Source organism: Rana temporaria, chromosome 3 (assembly GCF_905171775.1).
Source record: "Rana temporaria chromosome 3, aRanTem1.1, whole genome shotgun sequence".
NCBI lineage: Eukaryota > Metazoa > Chordata > Amphibia > Anura > Ranidae > Rana > Rana temporaria.
This window is the reverse complement of record NC_053491.1, coordinates 101,122,737-101,143,587: the sequence shown is the minus strand read 5'-3', so window position 1 is coordinate 101,143,587 and position 20,851 is coordinate 101,122,737. Positions and strand designations below refer to the sequence as shown.

The 20,851-nt window shown below is 47.0% G+C and overlaps 1 protein-coding gene across 3 annotated transcripts in view; it reads right to left on the bottom strand.

Annotated features, from left to right (window-relative positions):
• KTI12 (KTI12 chromatin associated homolog) overlaps window positions 1-14,184 on the bottom strand; it is a 79,729-nt gene extending 65,545 nt beyond the window's left edge. Inside the window, exons 1-2 of one of the 3 annotated variants that reach the window (XM_040343107.1) lie at window positions 14,064-14,184; window positions 9,575-9,737 (exon numbers count right to left, since the gene is read on the bottom strand). In XM_040343107.1, coding sequence (XP_040199041.1) covers window positions 9,575-9,725 — 151 coding nt within the window. In that variant the 5' untranslated portion in view covers window positions 9,726-9,737; window positions 14,064-14,184. Of the gene's footprint in view, window positions 1-9,574; window positions 9,738-13,909; window positions 13,990-14,063 lie in introns of those variants that run through there. The other 2 variants (XM_040343108.1, XM_040343109.1) reach the window with 2 other exon arrangements.
• Window positions 14,185-20,851: the final 6,667 nt, after the last annotated feature.

Below are 20,851 nucleotides of genomic sequence, written 5' to 3'. Positions count from 1 at the left end.
TCAGCTAAACTCCAGGTAAGCAACTAAATACACAGTTGAAATACATACTGCGTATAGTATTTGCTCCGTTTTAAAACAATCAGGTCAGATCTATAAGTGCTACAAACTGTTCCCGAGTGGTTTGTCTCGCTGCCTTCTAGACATGATCCCACTGGCCTTCCAGCAGTACATGCTTCCAAGATGTAAAAATCTGTCAAGTCTGAACCCCTTGTGACATTGTAAGCAGAGCTATGTACAAAAACACAAAGCACTGAACCTGAATTGACTTGCCAGCTACATTCCTGAAAAAAAATAAAAAAATCTGTCATTAGGGAACACAGATAAAGAACAGGCCTGTAATCAATAAGAAGCTTTAGTCTAAAGAGAAACCACTACCCTAAATATGAAAATGTCTTAATTTCAGCGCAAATTCACTGACCCAGGAAGTTATAAAAACTTTATATAAGAGACAGAATGACGACTCTGTACTGTACAGGTGACAATACAAAAAAATAAAAAATAGATTTTTTTTTATTCCATTCAATCAAAAAACAAGTGACAAAAAAATTACAACTTCAAAAAGCTCACGATGCCTCTTACTTAATTGCCTCAGACTGACTACTTTCCAAAAAAGTTTTTTTTTTTTTTAGGTGGGGGGGGGGGGATAAGTACTGTCCTAGCATTTGTAGAGCCTCAACAAAAAAGAAGGCAAATAGATCCTTCCAATAGGTCGAGAACCCAGGACAGCTCCAAGACATGAAAAAAGTTTGTAACAATCAAATCACATCTAGAACAAGCAATATCCTGACCCAGTCCCATCCAAACCAGCCTGGCTGGTGTGTAGTGTAAGTGATGCATGAACTTAAATTGGATCAATTGGTCAGCAGTGCTGATTATATCCTGAAAGCATATCTCGGTTGCCTCTTTCCAGTTCTCTTCAGAAAGTGCAGGCATTGCGATAAGAGTTCTGGAAAGGATTAGTCCCCATCAACTGGAGGCGATCATAAAAAGGTTGTCACCAACTTGGAGATCTCCAGAAACAATAAGAGGTCCTCTATAGAAGATTCAATGATCAATGACCCAAACTGTGCCCGAATTTCATGTCACAGTAAAAGATATTTAAAGAAGAACTTATTTTCAAGGCCATATTTATGTCAAAGGGTATCAAATTATTGTCCTCAACTATATGGAGAGATGGGCAACTCCAAATAGACCCCACCAGGGGGGCGAGTCGGGGTGACCAAAGAGCTCAGGGAGATTAGGATTCTTCCACAAGGGGGTCTGCGGCGACATACACAGAGAGGCCCATTTTACAATCCCCCCCTCTCTCCAAGACACAAGCATGAACAAAAAAAAACAGGTGATCGGATAAGAGAGGCGTGCAGATAAGAGATACGGGCAAGCAGAGATGACATCTCTCTCTGCCCCCACAGCCGGTGTTCAGTCAGCCTCTTCAATGTTGGAGGTGTGGCGGGAGCAGAGAGATCATGCTCTGGTCCCATTTTGAAGTTAAAAGTGGGGTATGCCTGTATATATTTGTATTAATGTCTGCTTTCTCTGTACTAGTTCAAGGACAAAATTCAGTTACTATGCATTCAGTTCAGGTTGAAGGTTCAGTGGTTACAGTAATCTTGTGTAACATATAAAAAAGCCTCAAAGGGGGCGTGACCGGAAGCGGACCTGGATGGCTGCCTGATTGCCTAGCTCCCTCTCAGCCCACAGAATACCGGCATAAACTGGACACTTACACCCAGGGATGGACTGGCCATCTGGACTACAGGGAGTTTCCCGGTGGGCCGATGGCTTAGTGGGCTGGCTTCAGTGACAGCGGACCGCCGCCCCCTCCGCTCCTCTGTCTTCCCCTCTCCACAGCGCTCACCTCCTCTCCCTCCCCGCAGCGCTCACCTCCTCTCCCTCCCCGCAGCATCATGTAATAAAGTAGAACGGCGAGGGGAGGGGGGCCATCAGGGTTGGCCAACCAGGGGGGGCGGGTTTGTCTGGCCACCCACATTGGAGGAACCTGTCAGTGGGCCGGACTGGATGAAGTCCAGGGCCAAATTTTTGTCCCAGTCCAACCCTGCTTACACCGCATAAAAATGGGCAAATCCCCGACGACCCGATCTGCAGCGGCTAGGGGACCGTCTCACCCCCCCCCCCCCCGGCTCATCAACGAACCTCCAGACGAACTTTAGCCCGACGGAGGGATCGCCGGCCAGGACAAGATGGTGCCGGATGCCTCCACAGGCGCCATGAGGCCTCCTTTCTAGCTTTCCTCCTCGGTTCAGGCGCCCTTCAGAGAGCTCGGGGCCCAGCAACAGCCAGCAACTGCCTACCCGGAGGCCGCCACAGAGTCCCCGGGTCCGGTGAGTAACCCGGCTCGATCACTTACCTCGCCTGCGGCCTCGTTCACAGCAAAGCGAGCCGCCATCTTGGGACTCCCAGAAGGCTACACGCAGTGTACAGAGGCCTATCCGCGGCTCCTGCGAACATCCTCAGACCCAGGCATCGGAGGGACAGAGGCCAGCTACCCGGACTTCTTGGGAGAGCAGAAGGATTTCCCGGCCCTGCATGGCCCAGCTCACCCCCAGAACCACCCGTTCGCTGCATCGGGCCTAGACAGGCCCAGGCCTGCCACAGAATACGCGGCGGCCCCCCTTCCCCTAAACAGCAGCGCATGTCCCGCTCTAGAGAACCAGGCCCTTCGGGGCTTCAGGGGGCCACATATGCCCAGATGACCGGCTCCCCTGCCCCCTCCCTGACCCCGGAATCGGATGAGGGGATTCAGCATCACACGCAGCATGGGACCTGGTCTGACACCTGGGGCCAGTCACCTGCTCCGTCACCTCGGGCGCGCCTCCATCAAGCCAGGCAGCAATCTCCCCCGTACCTCCCCCTTCCACCCGTGCTTCAGGACATGGCCCCATCTCCTCCTCTGCCACATCAATGGTATTCAAGCTAAGCCCACCAAAGACGACTTCAAAAACAACTCATGGCAGACGTGAAGTCCACGTGCAGATCAGAGATTCAGGCCCTGCAGTCAGGACACTCCTTAGAGAAATGCAGCGGCATGTAGAAGACCTGGACAACAGGGGGCGCAGAAATAACATCCGGGTACGGGGGATTCCGCAACCGGAGGGCCCTGAGGACGTCCACTCTGTCTTACAATCTGTATTCAACAACTTGAATGAATGAATGAATGAAAAACTTATAAAGTGCGGCGCATGCGAACTGAATCGCTTCTGGGCGCTAGTTGTTCGTGTCTCATGACATCAAAAGAGCAGAGTTTTGATCCGTCTTCTGAAAGTCAGATGGTTTTCCTCCAACCGAATGCTGGTTGGTAAAGCATTCCATAGCCTGGGACCCTGAAAAGCAAACCTTCTTTCTCCTTTGGACTTGTATTTGGTTTTTGGAACCCTGACCAGATTTTGGTCGGTGGATCGCAGAACGCGATTCGAATTGTGAGGTTCTATCTTGTCGCAAAGATATTGCGGAGCCTTCCCATGGATGCACTTATGTGTCAGGCAGAGTGCTTTAAATGCAATTCTGTCTTTTACTGGCAGCCAGTGAAGGGTTCTCAACGAAGGTGAGATTGATTCCCATTTTTTTTCCCAGTCACCAGTCTGGCGGCCGTATTCTGAACGACTTGCAGACGGGAGATTTGGTACTTTGGGAGTCCGAGGTACAGGGCGTTAGCATAGTCCAGTCTGGAATTCACGATTGTTCCCACCACGACTGCTACGTCTTCTTTGGGGATAAATGGAATAAGTCTGCGTAGTAGGCGCAACAGATGGTGCGCTCCGCTGACTACTGACCCTATTTGTGCGTCCATTGTCATGAAGGTCTCGAAGATGACCCCGAGACTTTTGACTTTGGAGCTAGGGGTGATGATTTGGCCCAGAATGGGCGGGGGTGTCCAGGTTGTTGCCAGTTGACTCTTTCGGCTGGCGTGAAACATAAGGAGTTCTGTTTTTGAACTGTTGAGTTTAAGATAACTCTTAGTCATCCAGTTTTCTATCAAAGAGAGACATTTCTCTAAACTGAGATGATGATCCTTTTTGTTGCAGATGCGGAAATACAGTTGCGTATCGTCTGCATAAGAGTGATAGAGTAGTTCTTGGCTACTGATAATATCAAAGAGAGGGCGAAGATAGATGTTGAAAAGCACCGGTGACAGGGGGGATCCTTGGGGGACTCCACATGGCACCGTGCGCTTTTCCGACGTGAAACAACCCAATTTAACTGTTTGTGATCGGTTTTCAAGAAAGGAAGAAAACCATGGTAAATCACCTTCTGCGACTTCTGCTACCTTGGCTAGTCGCATCAGTAACAGTTTGTGGTCTACCGTGTCAAAGGCTGCGCTTAGGTCACTTGATTGGTGAACCCCCTGCCAGCCCTATTGAAATGGACAGAGCCCACCGAGCACTGTGCCCGAAAGGGCCTGCCTCCAAGCCACGCAACATTATTTGTCGGCTCAGCTCCTTCCCTTTGAAAGAGGAAATCATGAGGCAGGCCCGCCTCGCCCGCAAAGTCACCCTTGATGATGTCCAAATTCAACTTTATACGGACCGATCATGGATAAAGCTGCAAAAACGCAGACTGCTGCAGCCGTTGTTACGCATACTACAAGAAGAGAACATTCCCTACCGCTGGGGCTTCCCATTTAGCCTGACGGCTAAAACCCAAGGCAAGTCGGCAGTGCTCAGATACCCTGAGGACCTGGCACCTTTCTGTCCTGGAAATCCGGGCCCCCCAGCTCCCGGACTGGGACCTTACAGCTACCCCACCTCTGCCGCCTACGGTCTGGCAGAAGGTCCCCCCGACCAAAAGACCCCGGAGAGGTCCCCAAGAGACCGTACCCGACAGCACCAGAACTCGTGAGAACATTGGTTCACCCCCCTGGGACTGTTCCCTGGCCACTGTCCAGCTTTTTGTCCCCTTATAAATGCCCTAGCTTAAGTTCCAAGTAGCATTTTGGGCGAGTCTCGGACGAGATTTAGAGAGAGCCCCCGCACCTCTCATCCCTCTCTTTTTTGGGGGGGGGGGGGGGGTTTCAGTTTTCCAGCATTTTTTTGTTGGTGTTTCGTATCCAAAATTCAGAAGAAAATAAAAGAATAATGTTATTGGGTCCCCTCCAAATTTGGAGGGGCAAACCTGGGTTCCCCCGTGTACCCCCAGCTCGCCCCCATGGCGGCGGGCTGGGGGAGCACGTGGGAAGCCATCCAGACCTGAGCCCACGAGCCCTCAGAAGTCTTGAAAAGTTACAGGTATTGTTTAAAGTCGTTTATCATTGGTTCATGTATCTAATCCTTCTTTTCTTTCCTTCTAGTCTCCCTCTCTCCCCCCCCCCCCCCCTATAGCTGTCGTCAGGCCTCGCAGATGCATCACAGGCTCTGTCCGGAACTCCTCCCGTGGGGTGCCCGCCCAAGACACCTACTCCAGGAATGCCTCTACCTCTTACCCCCCTCCCCATGGCTCGGATCCTATCATTAAATGTGCATGGGCTGAACTCTGACAGAAAAAGGCATCTGGCTCTGAGGGAGTTCAGGCAGTCAGGGGCGGATGTTATTATGGTTCAGGAGACACATTTTGATAAGGGGGGCTCCTTTGCGTTTGCCTCTAAGCACTACACACAGATCTTCATCTCCTCAGGACCCCATAAACGGGCAGGGGTGGCCATACTAGTGAAGAGGGGATCCACCTTTGTAAGCTTGCATCATTACAGTGACCCACAGGGTCACTTCCTCATCCTGCAAGGCCTCTGGCAGGATCAGAGAGTTACCTTCTGCGTGGTATACACTCCGAACACCCGTCAACTTGGGTTCCTATCCAAAGTCTACGCCCGCCTTCATTGCTCGGATCACGGGATATTAGTGCTGGGAGGGGACTTTAACTTGACCCAATCTGCTGCGTCGGACATGTGTTAAACCCCAAGGCTGTTTCTGCCCGAGTGCTCAGGGACTCAAGGCAGTTCCGCCAGCTATTGCGTCGCTACGCTCTCTTTGATGCCTGGCGAGTCCTCCACCCGGGGGACAGACAATACACTTTCTACTTATCCCCCCCACCGCATCCACTCCCGAAAAGATTATTTTTTTGTTAACAACATAGCCCTTAGACTGACCAGTGCAGTCCAGATCCTCCCGATATCCTGGTCAGATCATGCCCCAATCCTACTGACTATAGCACTGAGTACCCCCACCTGCAGGCCGTGTACTTGGCGGCTAAATACATTCCTCCTACAGCACTCCCCCTCGAAGTCCGAATTAGAGTCGGCCCTGAAGTACTATTTTGCGGAAAATGATACACCAGACAACGCCTCCCACATTTTGGGAAGCCCATAAAGCGGTGTTACGGGGCAAATGTTTAGCCCTGTCGGCCACCATGCAGATAGACACACAAGCCCTGAAAGTGCGGACAGAAGGAGAGCTCAAAGTGTTGGAGGGCCACTTGCAGAGCTCATCCACCCTGGCGCTCCTTAAAAAGATTACATTCCTGCGTGCGACCCTGAGTGACATAGGAATGGACAGGGTGGAAAAAGCCTTAGACTACGGCAGTTGTTCTATGACAAGGGGAACAAGGCCCACTCCCTTCTGGCTTGGAAGCTGCGAGACAGCAACCAAGCCTCGACGCCTCACCAAATCAAAACCAGCTCGGGGACCATGATCACACACCCAAGAGAGATAGCCCACTTGTTCGCGGAGTTCTACACACACCTCTATAATAACCCTGACATTCCGAGCGGCCCCCTCCCTCCTGATATCGCCCAACGTATGAGTCAATAACTCGAGCAAAGTGGGGTATCCCGACTACGGCCCGAGGACTTGCTCCCCCTTAATGCCCCGATTACAGAAGAGGAACTACAGTCCACTATTAAATCCCTGCCGTCTAGCAAGGCCCCGGGACCAGATGGCTTCCCTTATGAAAAATATAAGGCATTTCACCCTATACTGCTCCCCTATATGTGCAAACTGTTTAACGCATTCCTCCACGATAACCCGTCCTTGAAGATATGCAACGTTCATTCATCACGGTGATACCTGAATTCGGATCTTAAGATTTTCACTAAATTACTCTCTGTCCGCCTGAATACGGTCCTCCCCTCCCTAATCCATAAAGATCAGGTGGGGTTTGTCCCGCTCAGCCAAGCAGGGGACAACACCAGGAAAATAGTTGACCTGGTGGAGGTGACGAACAGGGAAGACTTGCAGTCCCTTCTATTTAGCCTGGACGCAGAAAAGGCTTTTGATCGCCTGGGGTGGCCCTTCCTGTTCGCCACGCTACGCCATGTGGGATTTAGGGGACCCTTTATGCAAGCGATTCGACACCTATACGCAAACCCCTCTTCCCAGGTTAAAACACCCTTCACTCTCTTGTCCTTGTTCCCGGTGACTAATGGCACCAGGCAAGGATGTCCATTGTCTCCCCTGCTATTTGCACTATGTGTAGAACCCCTGGCAGCCACGATTCGAGGGAACACGAGCATCAAGGGCATTATGGTTAGAGATCGGGAGTTTAAGATCTCACCATTTGCGGACGATGTAATTTTAACCCTGACCCAGCCTAGAATGTCTCTCCCGAATTTACATGCAGAACTCGATCGATATGGCGCCATCTCAGGATATAAAATTAATGCATCCAAGTCAGAAGCGCTTCCGCTTAATATGCCAGTATTTTTCTCACTTTAGAATATTTAATATTTATCAGTGTTTCTTATAATCACTTTCTAGCGCCCTCCTTTTTCACATATCTCTTGTAGGCTTTGCCTGCATGCACTACAATAGACTGAAAAAATGCTGCAGTGGGGCGTGGCTACTGTTAATTCACAAAGCTGTAGCCAATCAATCAGCACCTGGCCACACCTAGTCCTAATTACTGCTTTCTGGAGTGCATATGTTGCTGAAACCCTCCCACTGTTAGATGCAGTGTCTGGGAAGGGAGCGTGTGAGACAAAGGAGGGTTTGGCTCTGTCAGGAAAGGTAAAGGTAGTTTTTTTTACTTTATGAGACTTGTGCATCACATAGTAACTTGATTTGAACTGTTTCGAGTGTTTTACATTAGCCTACGGCGCAGGCTAAAATTGCCGGGAGGGTTTCTATGGACCCTGTGGCGCACATTGGCAGAGATCTGTGAGCGCCGTGTTCCTGATCACAGATCGGGGCAAAGACCCAATCACAGTGGCTCTTTACCATGTGACCAGCTGTGTCCAATCACAGCTGATCACAGTGTAAACGCTGACAGTGTGTGAGGAGAGCTGTTAGCTGGTAAATCCACACAGGGGACATCTGCACTGATAAACAGGGCACTGATCATCAGTGTCCCAATTAGCAGTGCAGCTCAATCAGTGCAGGAGACAAATTACTTTAGAAAATTTAAAAAAAACTGAGACTAAGAAAATATATATTTTTTAATTTCCAGTCTTTTTTATTGTTTGGCAAAAAAAAAAAAAAAAAAAAAACTGTGGTAATTAACCACTTAACCCCCGGACCATATTGCTGGCCAAAGACCAGAGCACTTTTTTCCCCGATTCGGCACTGCGTCGCTTTAACTGACAATTGCGCGGTCATGCGACGTGGCTCCCAAACAAAATTGGCGTCCTTTTTTTCCCACAAATAGAGCTTTCTTTTGGTGGTATTTGATCACCTCTGCGGTTTTTAGTTTTTGCGCTATAAACAAAAATAGAGCGACAATCTTGAAAAAAAAATGAATATTTTTTACTTTTTGCTATAATAAATATCCCCCAAAAACATATAAAAAAAAACGATTTTTTTTCTCAGTTTAGGCCGATACGTATTCTTCTACATATTTTTCGTAGATCGCAATAAGTGTTTATTGATTGGTTTGCGCAAAAGGGGGTTTACAAAATAGGGGGTAGTTTGTCATTTTTATTAATATTTTTTTTTTTACTAGTAATGGCGGCGATCAGCGATTTTTTTTCCGGTACTGCGACATTATGGCGGACACTTCGGACACATTTTTGGGACCATTGGCATTTTTATAGCGATCAGTGCTATAAAAATGCATTGGATTACTAAAAAAATGCCACTGGCAGGGAAGGGGTTAACACTAGGGAAGGGGTCAAGTATGTTCCCCGGGTGTGTTCTAACTGTAGGGGGGGTGGACTCACTAGGGGAAATGCCTGATCGCTGTTCATACATTGTATGAACAGACGGTCAGGCATTTCTCCCCTGACAGGACCGGGAGCTGTGTGTTTACACACACAGCTCCCGGTCCTCGCTCTGTAACGAGCGATCGCGGGTGCCCGGCGGCGAACGCGCGAGTTGGGGGAGAGCACGCGCGCCCCTATTGGCTGCTCGGCGAGATGACGTATAGCTACGTGATCTCGCCCAGCAGAGCCGACCTGCCGCCATATAACTGTGGTGGATGGTTGGCAGGCAGTTAAATACCACTAAAAGAAAGCTCTGTCAAAAAAATATATATATTGAAAATTGGTCTGGGCAGGAGAGGGGTGAAAGTAGGTAGGCAAGTGGTTACATAAATCGTTCCTGTGCTTATTACTAGGCATTGTTGACTTATGTTTCAATAAAAAAAAAACAATGGCATCTCACAGTCGCTTGACAAGGTACTTAGGAATTCCTACCTGCATAAACTGAATTCTTATCATCAGCAAGGGTATGGTCTCCAATTATATAAACCTTTCTCCCACCAGTCTGCTCCAAATGCTTTTTTAGATCCAGCGCTCTTTGACTCTTCCCACTGCAGGGGAAACCACACAGCACCACAAGAGGCATTCCTGGAATCAGCTGTAAAAATTTACAAGCAACATATTAAAGAAATGAGAATAATTACACACATAGTACATTTCAATGCTTGTCAACTAGACATATTCCTAAATGGAAACCTCTATTAGGCTAGGTTCACACTGGTACAACAAACGCTGCGACATTGGGAGCTCATGTCGCATGACGTGTGAAAATCAATGTTTCCCTATGAGAGCCGTCTTAACTGGTCTGACACAAGTCGGTCCGACTTTGAAAATTCTCCCTGCACTACTTTGGTCCCATTTCAGCCCATTGAAGTCGGGATCCTTGTCCTAACCATCCGATCTATTCAACGTTTGCAGAATAACCTCTTTTTTTGTTAAATAATTTGAGATCAAGTTCTAAAAAAAACTCAAACTCTACCATTTTTTGTAGCTGTGGTGAGCATGCTCCTTACAACTAATCCCTCCTCACACCTAAGTGAAGCCTCGCCACCTTTTGCAGGTATTTCAATATTATATGCATAATGCAATACAATATATATATATATATATATATATATATATATATATATATATATATATATATATATATATATATATATATACAGTACAGAGCAAAAATTTGGACACACCTTCTCATTCAAAGAGTTTTCTTTATTTTCATGACTATTGTAGATTCACACTGAAGGCATCAAAACTATGAATTAACACATGTGGAATTATACATAACAAAAAAGTGTGAAACAACTGAAAATATATTTCATATTCTAGGTTGTTCAAAGTAGCCACCTTTTGCTTTGATTACTGCTTGGCACACTCTTGGCATTCTCTTGATGAGCTTCAAGAGGTAGTCACCTGGCGCAGCACCCCATCACTCTCCTTCTTGGTCAAATAGCCCTTACACAGCCTGGAGGTGTGTTTGGGGTCATTGTCCTGTTGAAAAATAAATGATGGTCCAACTAAACGCAAACCGGATGGAATAGCATGCCGCTGCAAGATGCTGTGGTAGCCATGCTGGTTCAGTATGCCTTCAATTTTGAATAAATTCCCAACAGTGTCACCAGCAAAGCACCCCCACACCATCACACCTCCTCCTCCATGCTTCACGATGGGAACCAGGCATGTAGAGTCCATCCGTTCACCTTTTCTGCGTCGCACAAAGACACGGGGGTTGGAATCAAAGATCTGAAGTTTGGACTCATCAGACCAAAGCACAGATTTCCACTGGTCTAATGTCCATTCCTTGTGTTCTTTAGCCCAAACAAGTCTCTTCTGCTTGTTGCCTTTCTTTAGCAGTGGTTTGCTAGCAGATATTCTACCATGAAGGCCTGATTCACACAGTCTCCTCTTAACAGTTCTAGAGATGTGTCTGCTGCAAAAGGTGGCTACTTTGAAGAACCTAGAATATGAAATATATTTTCAGTTGTTTCACACTTTTTTGTTATGTATAATTTCACATGTGTTCATTCATAGTTTTGATGCCTTCAGTGTGAATCTACAATTTTCATAGTCATGAAAATAAAGAAAACTCTTTGAATGAGAAGGTGTGTGCAAACTTTTGGTCCGTACTGTATATATATATATATATATATATATATATATATTCCACTCTTTAAATATATTTCCCAAACATACTTATTTGGTGCATAGATTTAAAAATTACACAATACCATACATTTATGGCTCTTCGTTTTAAATTTACAGGGTCCAATTCCCTCTTTTGGCCCCAGTGGGTCCCTTGGTTTAACCCTTCCGGGGTGTGTGCTGTGTGGGGGAGCTGGGCCAACATCTTCACTTGTCACTGGCACCTTCCCAGAGGCACGGTACCCTTGTCGGATTTCTGTTTCGATAAATTGAGAGTACAGCTGGCCTTTATATGTGTTTTTAAGTCAGAACATATTTAAAGATTTTTTCCATCTTACAAGTACATGTAAGTAAATCCCCATGAATCCTGTCTGACCCTATGTATATCTTCGAATATTGCTGGAATGCCATACTTGTGTATATCCATTTACTTTTCTTTAGTATTCTATTCTAGAACATAAAGTATTCTTGCTCTAATATACCCCTGAAGGAGACATATACGTACTCCGAAACGCGCCAGAACAAGAATTAAACATTGCAGTTTGTACTACTATGATGTCAATATTGTGAATATAACAAGTGTTTTTTTTAAATATGCCTTTTATACACTTTACTTAATTTAAAATTGTATATTTTCTTGGGCAATTTGTACCTTAAAAGTCCACCTTAAGGGGATCTTTTGTTTTTCTCTATCAATACTGGATGTGGCACTTAAATATGCTCATTATATTTTTCTTGTAAAAAAAAAATATGCTCATTATTTCCGACTCACTCCTTGTAACCATCCGACTTGTGACATCTGACATGGTGATTACAGCAGCAGTAAAAGTAATTTATGTCACACTGGGATTGTTTTGATTGGTCGAAGGACAAGACAGACTATCTCAAAGTTGGAGCAAAATCTTATCCTGTTCATTCAAGTCAGATGGAAGTAGGACCGCTGTAGGACAGATGAAGCAGGGCAAAGTAGTGTGGTCATTTTTGCTGTGTGCTTTGGGTCATTGTCATTTTGAAAGGTGACAAAATACCACAATGTTTCAGGCGCTGGCCCTATGGGGGAACTCACTGTCCACTGCTCGGGAGCCAATCAGATGCAGCCATCATAGAAACACATAAATTGACTGAATTGGGTAGGAGAAATGAAGACAGCACTAGCCGGAAATCGATAAGGGTGTGGAACCTCCAGTCAAACAGTACCAAGCCGATGTAAAGCCGATGTCATTTGAGATCAAATGACAGTACGACACCAGGTGGGTGTAGATGAATAAAGATGGCCTAATGTCCGCTGGGTCCACTGGGCAGAAGGATAAGTCTGCCATAACAATACAACACAACACATCACTGGTGTAAAGTCGTGGACAAGCCGGGGTCTGCCGGTGCTCCCGTGTGACGTCACCGGACAAGAGGGAACAGCCAGTCAAACCAGCCTGGAACGCAGGAGAAGCTCATTGCTGTGCCGACGCATTTCATGCTCATGCGCTTTGTCGAGTTCTTGGACTTGACAAAGTGCATGCGCACGAAACGCATTGCCACGGCAACAAGCTTCCTTGGACTTGCCAAATCGCATGCACGCAAAACACGTGGTCACAGCAACAAGCTTCTCCTGCGTTGCAGGCTGGTTTGACTGCTAGTTCCCTCTTGTCCAGCTCTTCCGCCCTGACATTGCGGTGATGTCACACGGGAGCGCCGACGGACTCCGGCTTGGCTCCTGAGCTTCCACAGCTTAAGACCCCCACACTGGGCAGTTTTTAGGCGCTTTAGCCCTGGAAATAGCCTGTGCTAAGCACCTGAAAACCACCTCCCGTTCATTCCAGTGTGACTTTTCACACTGGGGCGGTGCACTTGTAGGACGTTCCTGAAAAGTCCTGCAAGCAGCATCTTTGGGGCAGATTGGGAGCGCTGTGTTTAGCACTTCCAAAACGCCCTACCCATTGGAATGAATGGGCAGCGCTTCTGAAGCGCCTGAAAAGCGTTTCGGAAGCGCCACAACACAAGTTTTTAACCCCCTTCCTTGGGGTTAAAAGCACCCTGCTAGTCGCCAAAAAGCGATGCTTACACAGCGGTAAAGCGCGACTAAGACAAGCGACGTTTTACCGTGAACGCATCCCCAATGTGAAAGGGGTCTTACACCAGTGCCGCATTGTATTGTTATGACTGACTTTTCCTATCTTTCTGCCCACCGGACATCAGCCCATCTTTATTCATCTACACCTATCATATGTACTACCATTTGTTTTCAATATATTGTTTAACCTTTACATTGGCTTGGTACTGGAGGCTCCACGCCCTTATTGAGTTGCGGGTGGTGCCGTCTTCATATCTCTATTGTTTGGTGTTGAGGCCAAATAATCCAATTTTAGTTTTATCTGACCAGAACACCTTTTTCCATGAATATATATCACTGTATTCATTAACCAAGTCTTCTTCCATGTAAAGTATATGGAAAGGTTGTTTGGTGTCCCCCTTTGGTGCTTGTGGCTTTGCTATTCATGCACAGAACATGAAAAGACACGTTTTATCCTCCAATGTAAGAAGACCTCCCCAGGAGAACCCTCCACTCATTGCTGAACCTCACAGGGTGCCTCACCATACACATCACAGGACATTCCTATAGGAAATACCACACACCTCTCCACATGTATAATCAGTGACAACGTACTGCCTGTGTTCTCAAATGTGCGCCTACCACTGCCAGCGCCGCACCGTCACAATTGTACCTCTATGTGCGGTACACCGGACTACTTCCCCGCACACAAGATAGGACTAACCCCTCCCCCCGTACCTCATCACATCTCTATCACAAGAAACATGGACCGCGCCATATTCATCTCTCAACAACAAGAACGTCTTCCGGTCACGTGGTGACACACGTGTCTCTGAGGAGACGCCCACCCGGAAGGAGGTAACCAGGGACTGTGATGCCGTGGTGTCATGTGCTGGTTGTTGGATGTGCTCACCCAGTGGTAAGAGTTTATAGCGGATCACAGCCTGGCGGGAAATCCTGTCTTCATTGCAAAGCTTTACTTTGAAGTTTGTTATACTTTTACCAATAGTGAGATGAGATAGGAGGGGGACTTCTAGGATAATGCATTACTAGAGTAGTGTCTCCAAACTGACTGGGTGTGACCCTTTGCTTGCCATTGTCCGGGCATTGAGGCACTGTTCCTTCTGTCACCAATAATGAGGCACAATTGCTTTCTCTGACACCAATAATGGGACACTATTCCTCCCACTGACACCAATAAGGGGACACTATTCCTCCCACTGATACCAATAATGGGACGCTATCCATCCCACTGACACCAATAATGGGACGCTATTCCTCCCACTGATACCAATACTAGGACACTATCCATCCCACTGACACCAATAATGGGACACTATCCCTCCCACTGATACCAATAATGGAACACTATTCCTCCCACTGACACCAATAAGGGGACACTATTCCTCCCACTGATACCAATAATGGGACGCTATCCATCCCACTGACACCAATAATGGGACGCTATTCCTCCCACTGATACCAATAATGGGACGCTATCCATCCCACTGACACCAATAATGGGACGCTATTCCTCCCACTGATACCAATACTAGGACACTATCCATCCCACTGACACCAATAATGGGACACTATCCCTCCCACTGATACCAATAATGGAACACTATCCATCCACCTGACACCAAAAATGGGACACTATCCCTCCCACTGACACCAATAATGGGACACTATCCCTCCCACTGACACCAATAATGGGACACTATCCCTCCCACTGACACCAATAATGGGACACTATCCCTCCCACTGATACCAATAATAGGACGCTATCCATCCCACTGACACCGATAATGGGACACTATCCCTCCCACTGATACCAATAATGGGACACTATCCATCCACCTGACACCAATAATGGGACACTATCCCTCCCACTGACACCAATAATGGGACACTATCCCTCCCACTAACACCAATAATGGGACACTATCCCTCCCACTGATACCAATAATAGGACGCTATCCATCCCACTGACACCAATAATGGGACACTATCCCTCCCACTGACACCAATAATGGGACACTATCCCTCCCACTGACACCAATAATGGGACACTATCCCTCCCACTGACACCAATAATGGGACGCTATCCCTCCCACTGATACCAATAATAGGACGCTATCCATCCCACTGACACCAATAATGGGATGCTATCCCTCCCACTGACACCAATAATGGGACACTATCCCTCCCACTGACACCAATAATGGGACACTATCCCTCCCACTGATACCAATAATGGGACGCTATCCCTCCCACTGACACCAATAATGGTACACTATCCATCCCACTGACACCAAAAATGGTACACTATTCCTCCCACTAACACCAATAATGGGATGCTATTCCTCCCACTGACACCAAAAATGGGACACTATTCCTCCCATTGACACCAATAATGGGGCATCATTCCTCCCACTGACACTAATAATGGGGCACTATTGATCTTTTAGTGAAAAGAATCAAGCAACCAATTTTATACAAAAGTAAAAAACAAAATTATAGTACAAAACGTCAACAGAAATGAAAGGAATACACATCCAGGTTCAGAATATATACACTATACAGCAGCAGAGAGGGCCTAAGAGGCACAACCCATCACTTATGTACGCAGCCATTTATCAAAAATGAATCCTAAATTAAAAAAATCTAGGGTGATAAGAGACAGACAGCCACACCCGGAAAGGAGACTCCTGGCAGTCAGGGAGGCTTGAAACCCCTCCATGCCTTCAACCAAGCCCACTGACCCCGCTTGTGTCTCTCAAGCACCCGAATCTTCCCCACCTCATGAAAAATACCATACACCACCACCTCAACAGGAAGGATATAATGCTGATTGCTGACCTGACACCGTGCGTTCCTGGTGAAATAACAGACTTCTAGGCAAACTAAAAAAAGTGTTTCCAAACAAAAAACTCCACCAGTATTGAATGCTCCATACACCCACTCAACATAACCAAGCCTGGAGAGGAAAGGAACACTGAGGCCTCGTACAGACGAGCGGACATGTCCGATGAAAACGGTCCGCGGGCCGCTTTCATCGGCATATGTCCGCTGGGATCATTTGGTCTGATGGCTGTACACACCACCAGACCAAATTCCCCGCGGACAGGATACGCGGTGACGTGGCGGCGACGTACGTGACCCCGGAAGTTCAATGCTTCCACGCATGCGTCGAATCACTTTGGGCCGAGCGGACATGTCCGATGAGTCGTACTGACCATCGGACATGTCCGACGGACATGGTTCCAGCGGACATGTTTCTTAGCATGCTAAGAAACATTTGTCCGCTGGAAACCTGTCCGGTCCGGATGGCCCTACACACGGTCGGACATGTCCGCGGAAACTGGTCCACGGACCAGTTTCAGCAGACATGTTCGGTCGTGTGTACGGGGCCTAAGGACCCGCCCCACCTGTTTGTACACCTCTATGTTAAAAGGGCAACAAAGCAGAAAATGGTCCATAGTCTCCACCTCATCTGCACACTTCTCCCGAGGACAGCGATGATCACTGCAGATTTTCCAATTGCCCTGAACATAGAGCCTCCCATGGAAGCACAACCAGGCCAGATCCCTTAATTTAAGGGGGACCCTAACCAAAATAATCAGTCTTAACCATGCCCTCAAAATTGGGCCAGTGGGTCATGAAAGACTCGACATTCCTCGATCTGATCAACCGATCTTCAATCTTCAGCTGACAATCACCACGGCCGCAGTAACTTCAGGCACGGAGCAACATAGCCTGGTAGCTGACCACGATGAACCCTGAGATTCTTCACTTGGCCAGCTTCTTTCGAAAGTGGTAGAAAAGGCCTAAACCAAGATCTAAACATGCCGTAAAAATAAAAGAACTGGGTTGACCATACCTAAGCCACCCTCCCTCCTGGATGGATAGGTGACATTCCTCTTGATGGGGTTCAGTGTGTTTCCCCACAGCATCTGGAAGAACACACTACTGACCCTAGCATGAATAGACACTGGCAAGATGCAGACAAAGCTGACATAAAAGTAGATCGGAATCAGATAAGTCTTTTTTCAGATCAACCCTTTCCTTCAGAGATAACTTCCATCTCTTCCAAGTGATCACCTTAGTATTGGCAATTTTCCTGTCTGCCTTCCCAGTTTTGGAGGGTCCAAATTCAATGCATAGTATCTTAATTTTTTCCTGGGGTGCTGGAAAGGTGTCGGGAGATCAAACCCCTCACCTTCCTTTCCCATCCAGAAAACAACACTCTTTTCCTGATTGATCTTGGAGCCTGATGTCGCGTACACACGACCGTTTTTCATGTCATGGTAAAAAAAAAACGTTTTCTCGACGTGATTCTTTTCAAGCCTGCCTTGCATACACTCGATCGTGAAAAAAAAATGCTCTAGCAAAGCGTGGTGACGTACAACACGTACGACGGCACTATAAAGGGGAAGTTCCATTCGGATGGCGCCACCCTTGTGGCTGCCTTTGCTGATTTTGTGTTAGTAAAAGTTTGGTGAGAGACGATTTGCGCTTTACAGTCTTTGTGCTTTTCAGTCTGTTATAGCGTGACGAATGTGCTATCTCCATTACAAATGCTAGTTTTACCAGAATGAGTGCTACCGTCTCATAACTTGCTTCTGAGCATGCAAGTTTTTTTTCCGTCGTTAAAGCCTACACACGACCGTTTTTCACAACGTGAAAAACGACGAGAAAATAAAAGCATGTTCTAAATTTGTAATGGCCATTTTTCACGTAAAAAAAAATGCTCTGGAGCCTACACACGATCGTTTTTAAAGACCAATTTAAAAAATTGCATTTTCCACGTCATGAAAAACGGTCGTGTGTTTGCAGCATGATGCTTCAGATACCGTGATGTCAGAGAGACCACCTCCTCTGCTTCTTCCGTCCCAGTGACAATCACTGACACATCGTCCACATAGGCAACAACCCTTAATGGTGGCTCACCTGGGAACCCGACTGGTACCCCACACAACATGCTGCTCTCTAGCTTCCTGATGAAGGGGTCGATTGCAAACACATAGAGCAGGGGACTCAGGGGACAACCCTGGCACACCCCGGAGCCAATCTCAAAGGACTTATGCAAAAGAGGGGGTTTCGCGCATAAACTATACACGCATCAGTGATAATAACATAAATAAGTGACAATGGTAAATAGTGATAAATCAATACCCATAAAGGATGATAATAAAACAATAAATAAAGTAGTGATTATAATAGTGTCCGTGTATGATTAATGCAGTAAAACTGCCAAGGAGGAGAACAGAAACGGAGCTGTATGTCCACCGATCATAAATGTGTGAAGATATCAATGAGTGGCTTGATCACATCTGTGTAAGGGCTCTCAGAACTCTCACCTCATCAACAAGTGTATAAAGCATCCAGGATCTCCTTAGAGCATACACCTCCTCACAGTTAACGATCTTCCCACTTTCCACACTTCACTGGTGCTTCTCAAACTCTCTGCAGGCTTCCATATAGTATGCCAGCTTACTCAAAAACACCTCCTCAATCAGTCCCTATTGTGACTCCAATCAGGGGGAGAGGGAGAGAGAGCAAACAGAGGGCTTCCAATAGTGTAGTATTGTAAGAAGGGGAACGTTTATTAAAGTATGAAATGCTCTTACATCAAAGATAAAAAGCGAGTGCAGTAATACAAATGAACATCCTTCGCACCGACAGCTCTCACCGCTGTCAGTCTGCAATCATGACTGAGAAGGCTACCCTGCAGTAGAGGGATCTGAAAGCGAGGCTTGAAGCACTCGTGAAGCGCAGCATGGAATAGATGACGTCGATGGCGGTGCAGAGGATGGTGTGTCTAGCCCCGGAAGAAGCAGATTGTCTATTGGGTCTCCTGGTGGGAGGGAGGCCTTTTAGCCGCATCAGTTGTTATCCCTGGAAAGCCAACCGCTGGCTCTAAAAATGGTACTGGCATGATGCCTGCAGCTGCGGGCATCATCCCGGTATAACCCCCTAAAGCCGAGGATGCATATATGCGTATGCTCGGCGGGAAGGGGTTATACTATACCTAGCTGATGCCCCTGAAATACAGAAATCAATTAAGTAGATTTCCATTTGCCTCTGGGTCCCATTCTGAGCGGCTGGTCTGTTGCATTCTGAACACAGGAGGTCGGCTGCTCAGCGCAGGTGCCATTCGGAGAATGCTTTGCATTTCCTGAATTAATACAAAGTATTCTCTGATTGGATGAGGTAGAGAGTGTGATGTCACAACCCGGCTTCTCCACCTCATCCAATAAGAGAACACTTTGGGCCAGATTCACAAAGAGATACGACGGTGTATCTACAGATACACCATCGTATCTCTGACTTACACTGGTCCTATCTATGCGCCTGATTCATAGAATCAGTTACGCATAGATAGGGCTAGATCCGACTGTGTTACACTGTCGGATCTTTTTTTAAATTTAAAAATGGCGCCGGGGGCGTTCCCGCTGATTTACGATAAATAATATGTAAATCAGCGAGATACGCAAACTCACGAACGTACGCGGACCCGACGCAGTCTTCTTACAACGTTTCCGTAGCGGCGTACCCGTCGTATACTTACCCCTTCTTTTATCAGGCGCAGCCAATGTTAAGTATAGCCGGCGTTCCCGCGTCGAATTTGAATTTTTTAACGTCGTTTGCGTAAGTCGTTCTCGAATACGGACGGACGTCGTTTACGTAAGCGTCGAAACCACTGACGTCCTAGCGACGTCAGTGGGAGCAATGCACGCCAGGAAATTTCGCGGACGGCGCCTGCGCATTTAAATTGGATCGGGAACGCGCCTGATTTAAATAGTACACTCCCCTAGCCGCGGAATTTGAATTCCGCCGGGGGAGTTAGGATCCGCCGTCGCAAGTTTGGAGGTAAGTTGTTTGTGAATTAGCCACTTGCCTCCTAAACTTGCGGGAGCGGATCTTAATTCACGTAGATCGAGCGGATCTATAGATCCGCTGCGCTACATGAATCTGGCCCTTTACATTTATTAAGAGAATGCAAAGCAAACTCTAAACGCTGAGCAGGCAACCTCTTAGCATGGTACCCAGAAGCTAGTGGAAATCACTGCAGTTTCAGTGTCTACTACAGTGATTTCCAGCTAATGCAACTCCCTCACTGGATTAAACCATCTGTGCCACCAATGACTTCCCTGATGAAGAGCTAAGGGAAATTACAGGTAAGAGTATCTGACCTGTATGGGATTTCATGTTCTAGCCTGGCGGCCATGTTCCTCCACAGCGTGGAAATCGGCAGGTGGACTTTCTCAGTCATTAAGGTTTGGACCCCCTGTCACAGTTGGAGACACCAGACACGGACCTCCTAACTTCCAAGGTAAGCCACAGAATGAGCAGGTTTGTCTCCAGATCCAGTGAATGCTCTGGTGAATCTGGGATCATGAAATGATTTTAAGGTGCCGGTTCTGTGTCATCTTGAACCCACATCTCATATAGTATACCAAAAAAAAAATTGTTGTAGCAAGGGACTTTCCAGAGCTTCAATTTATTATGTGGCACCATAA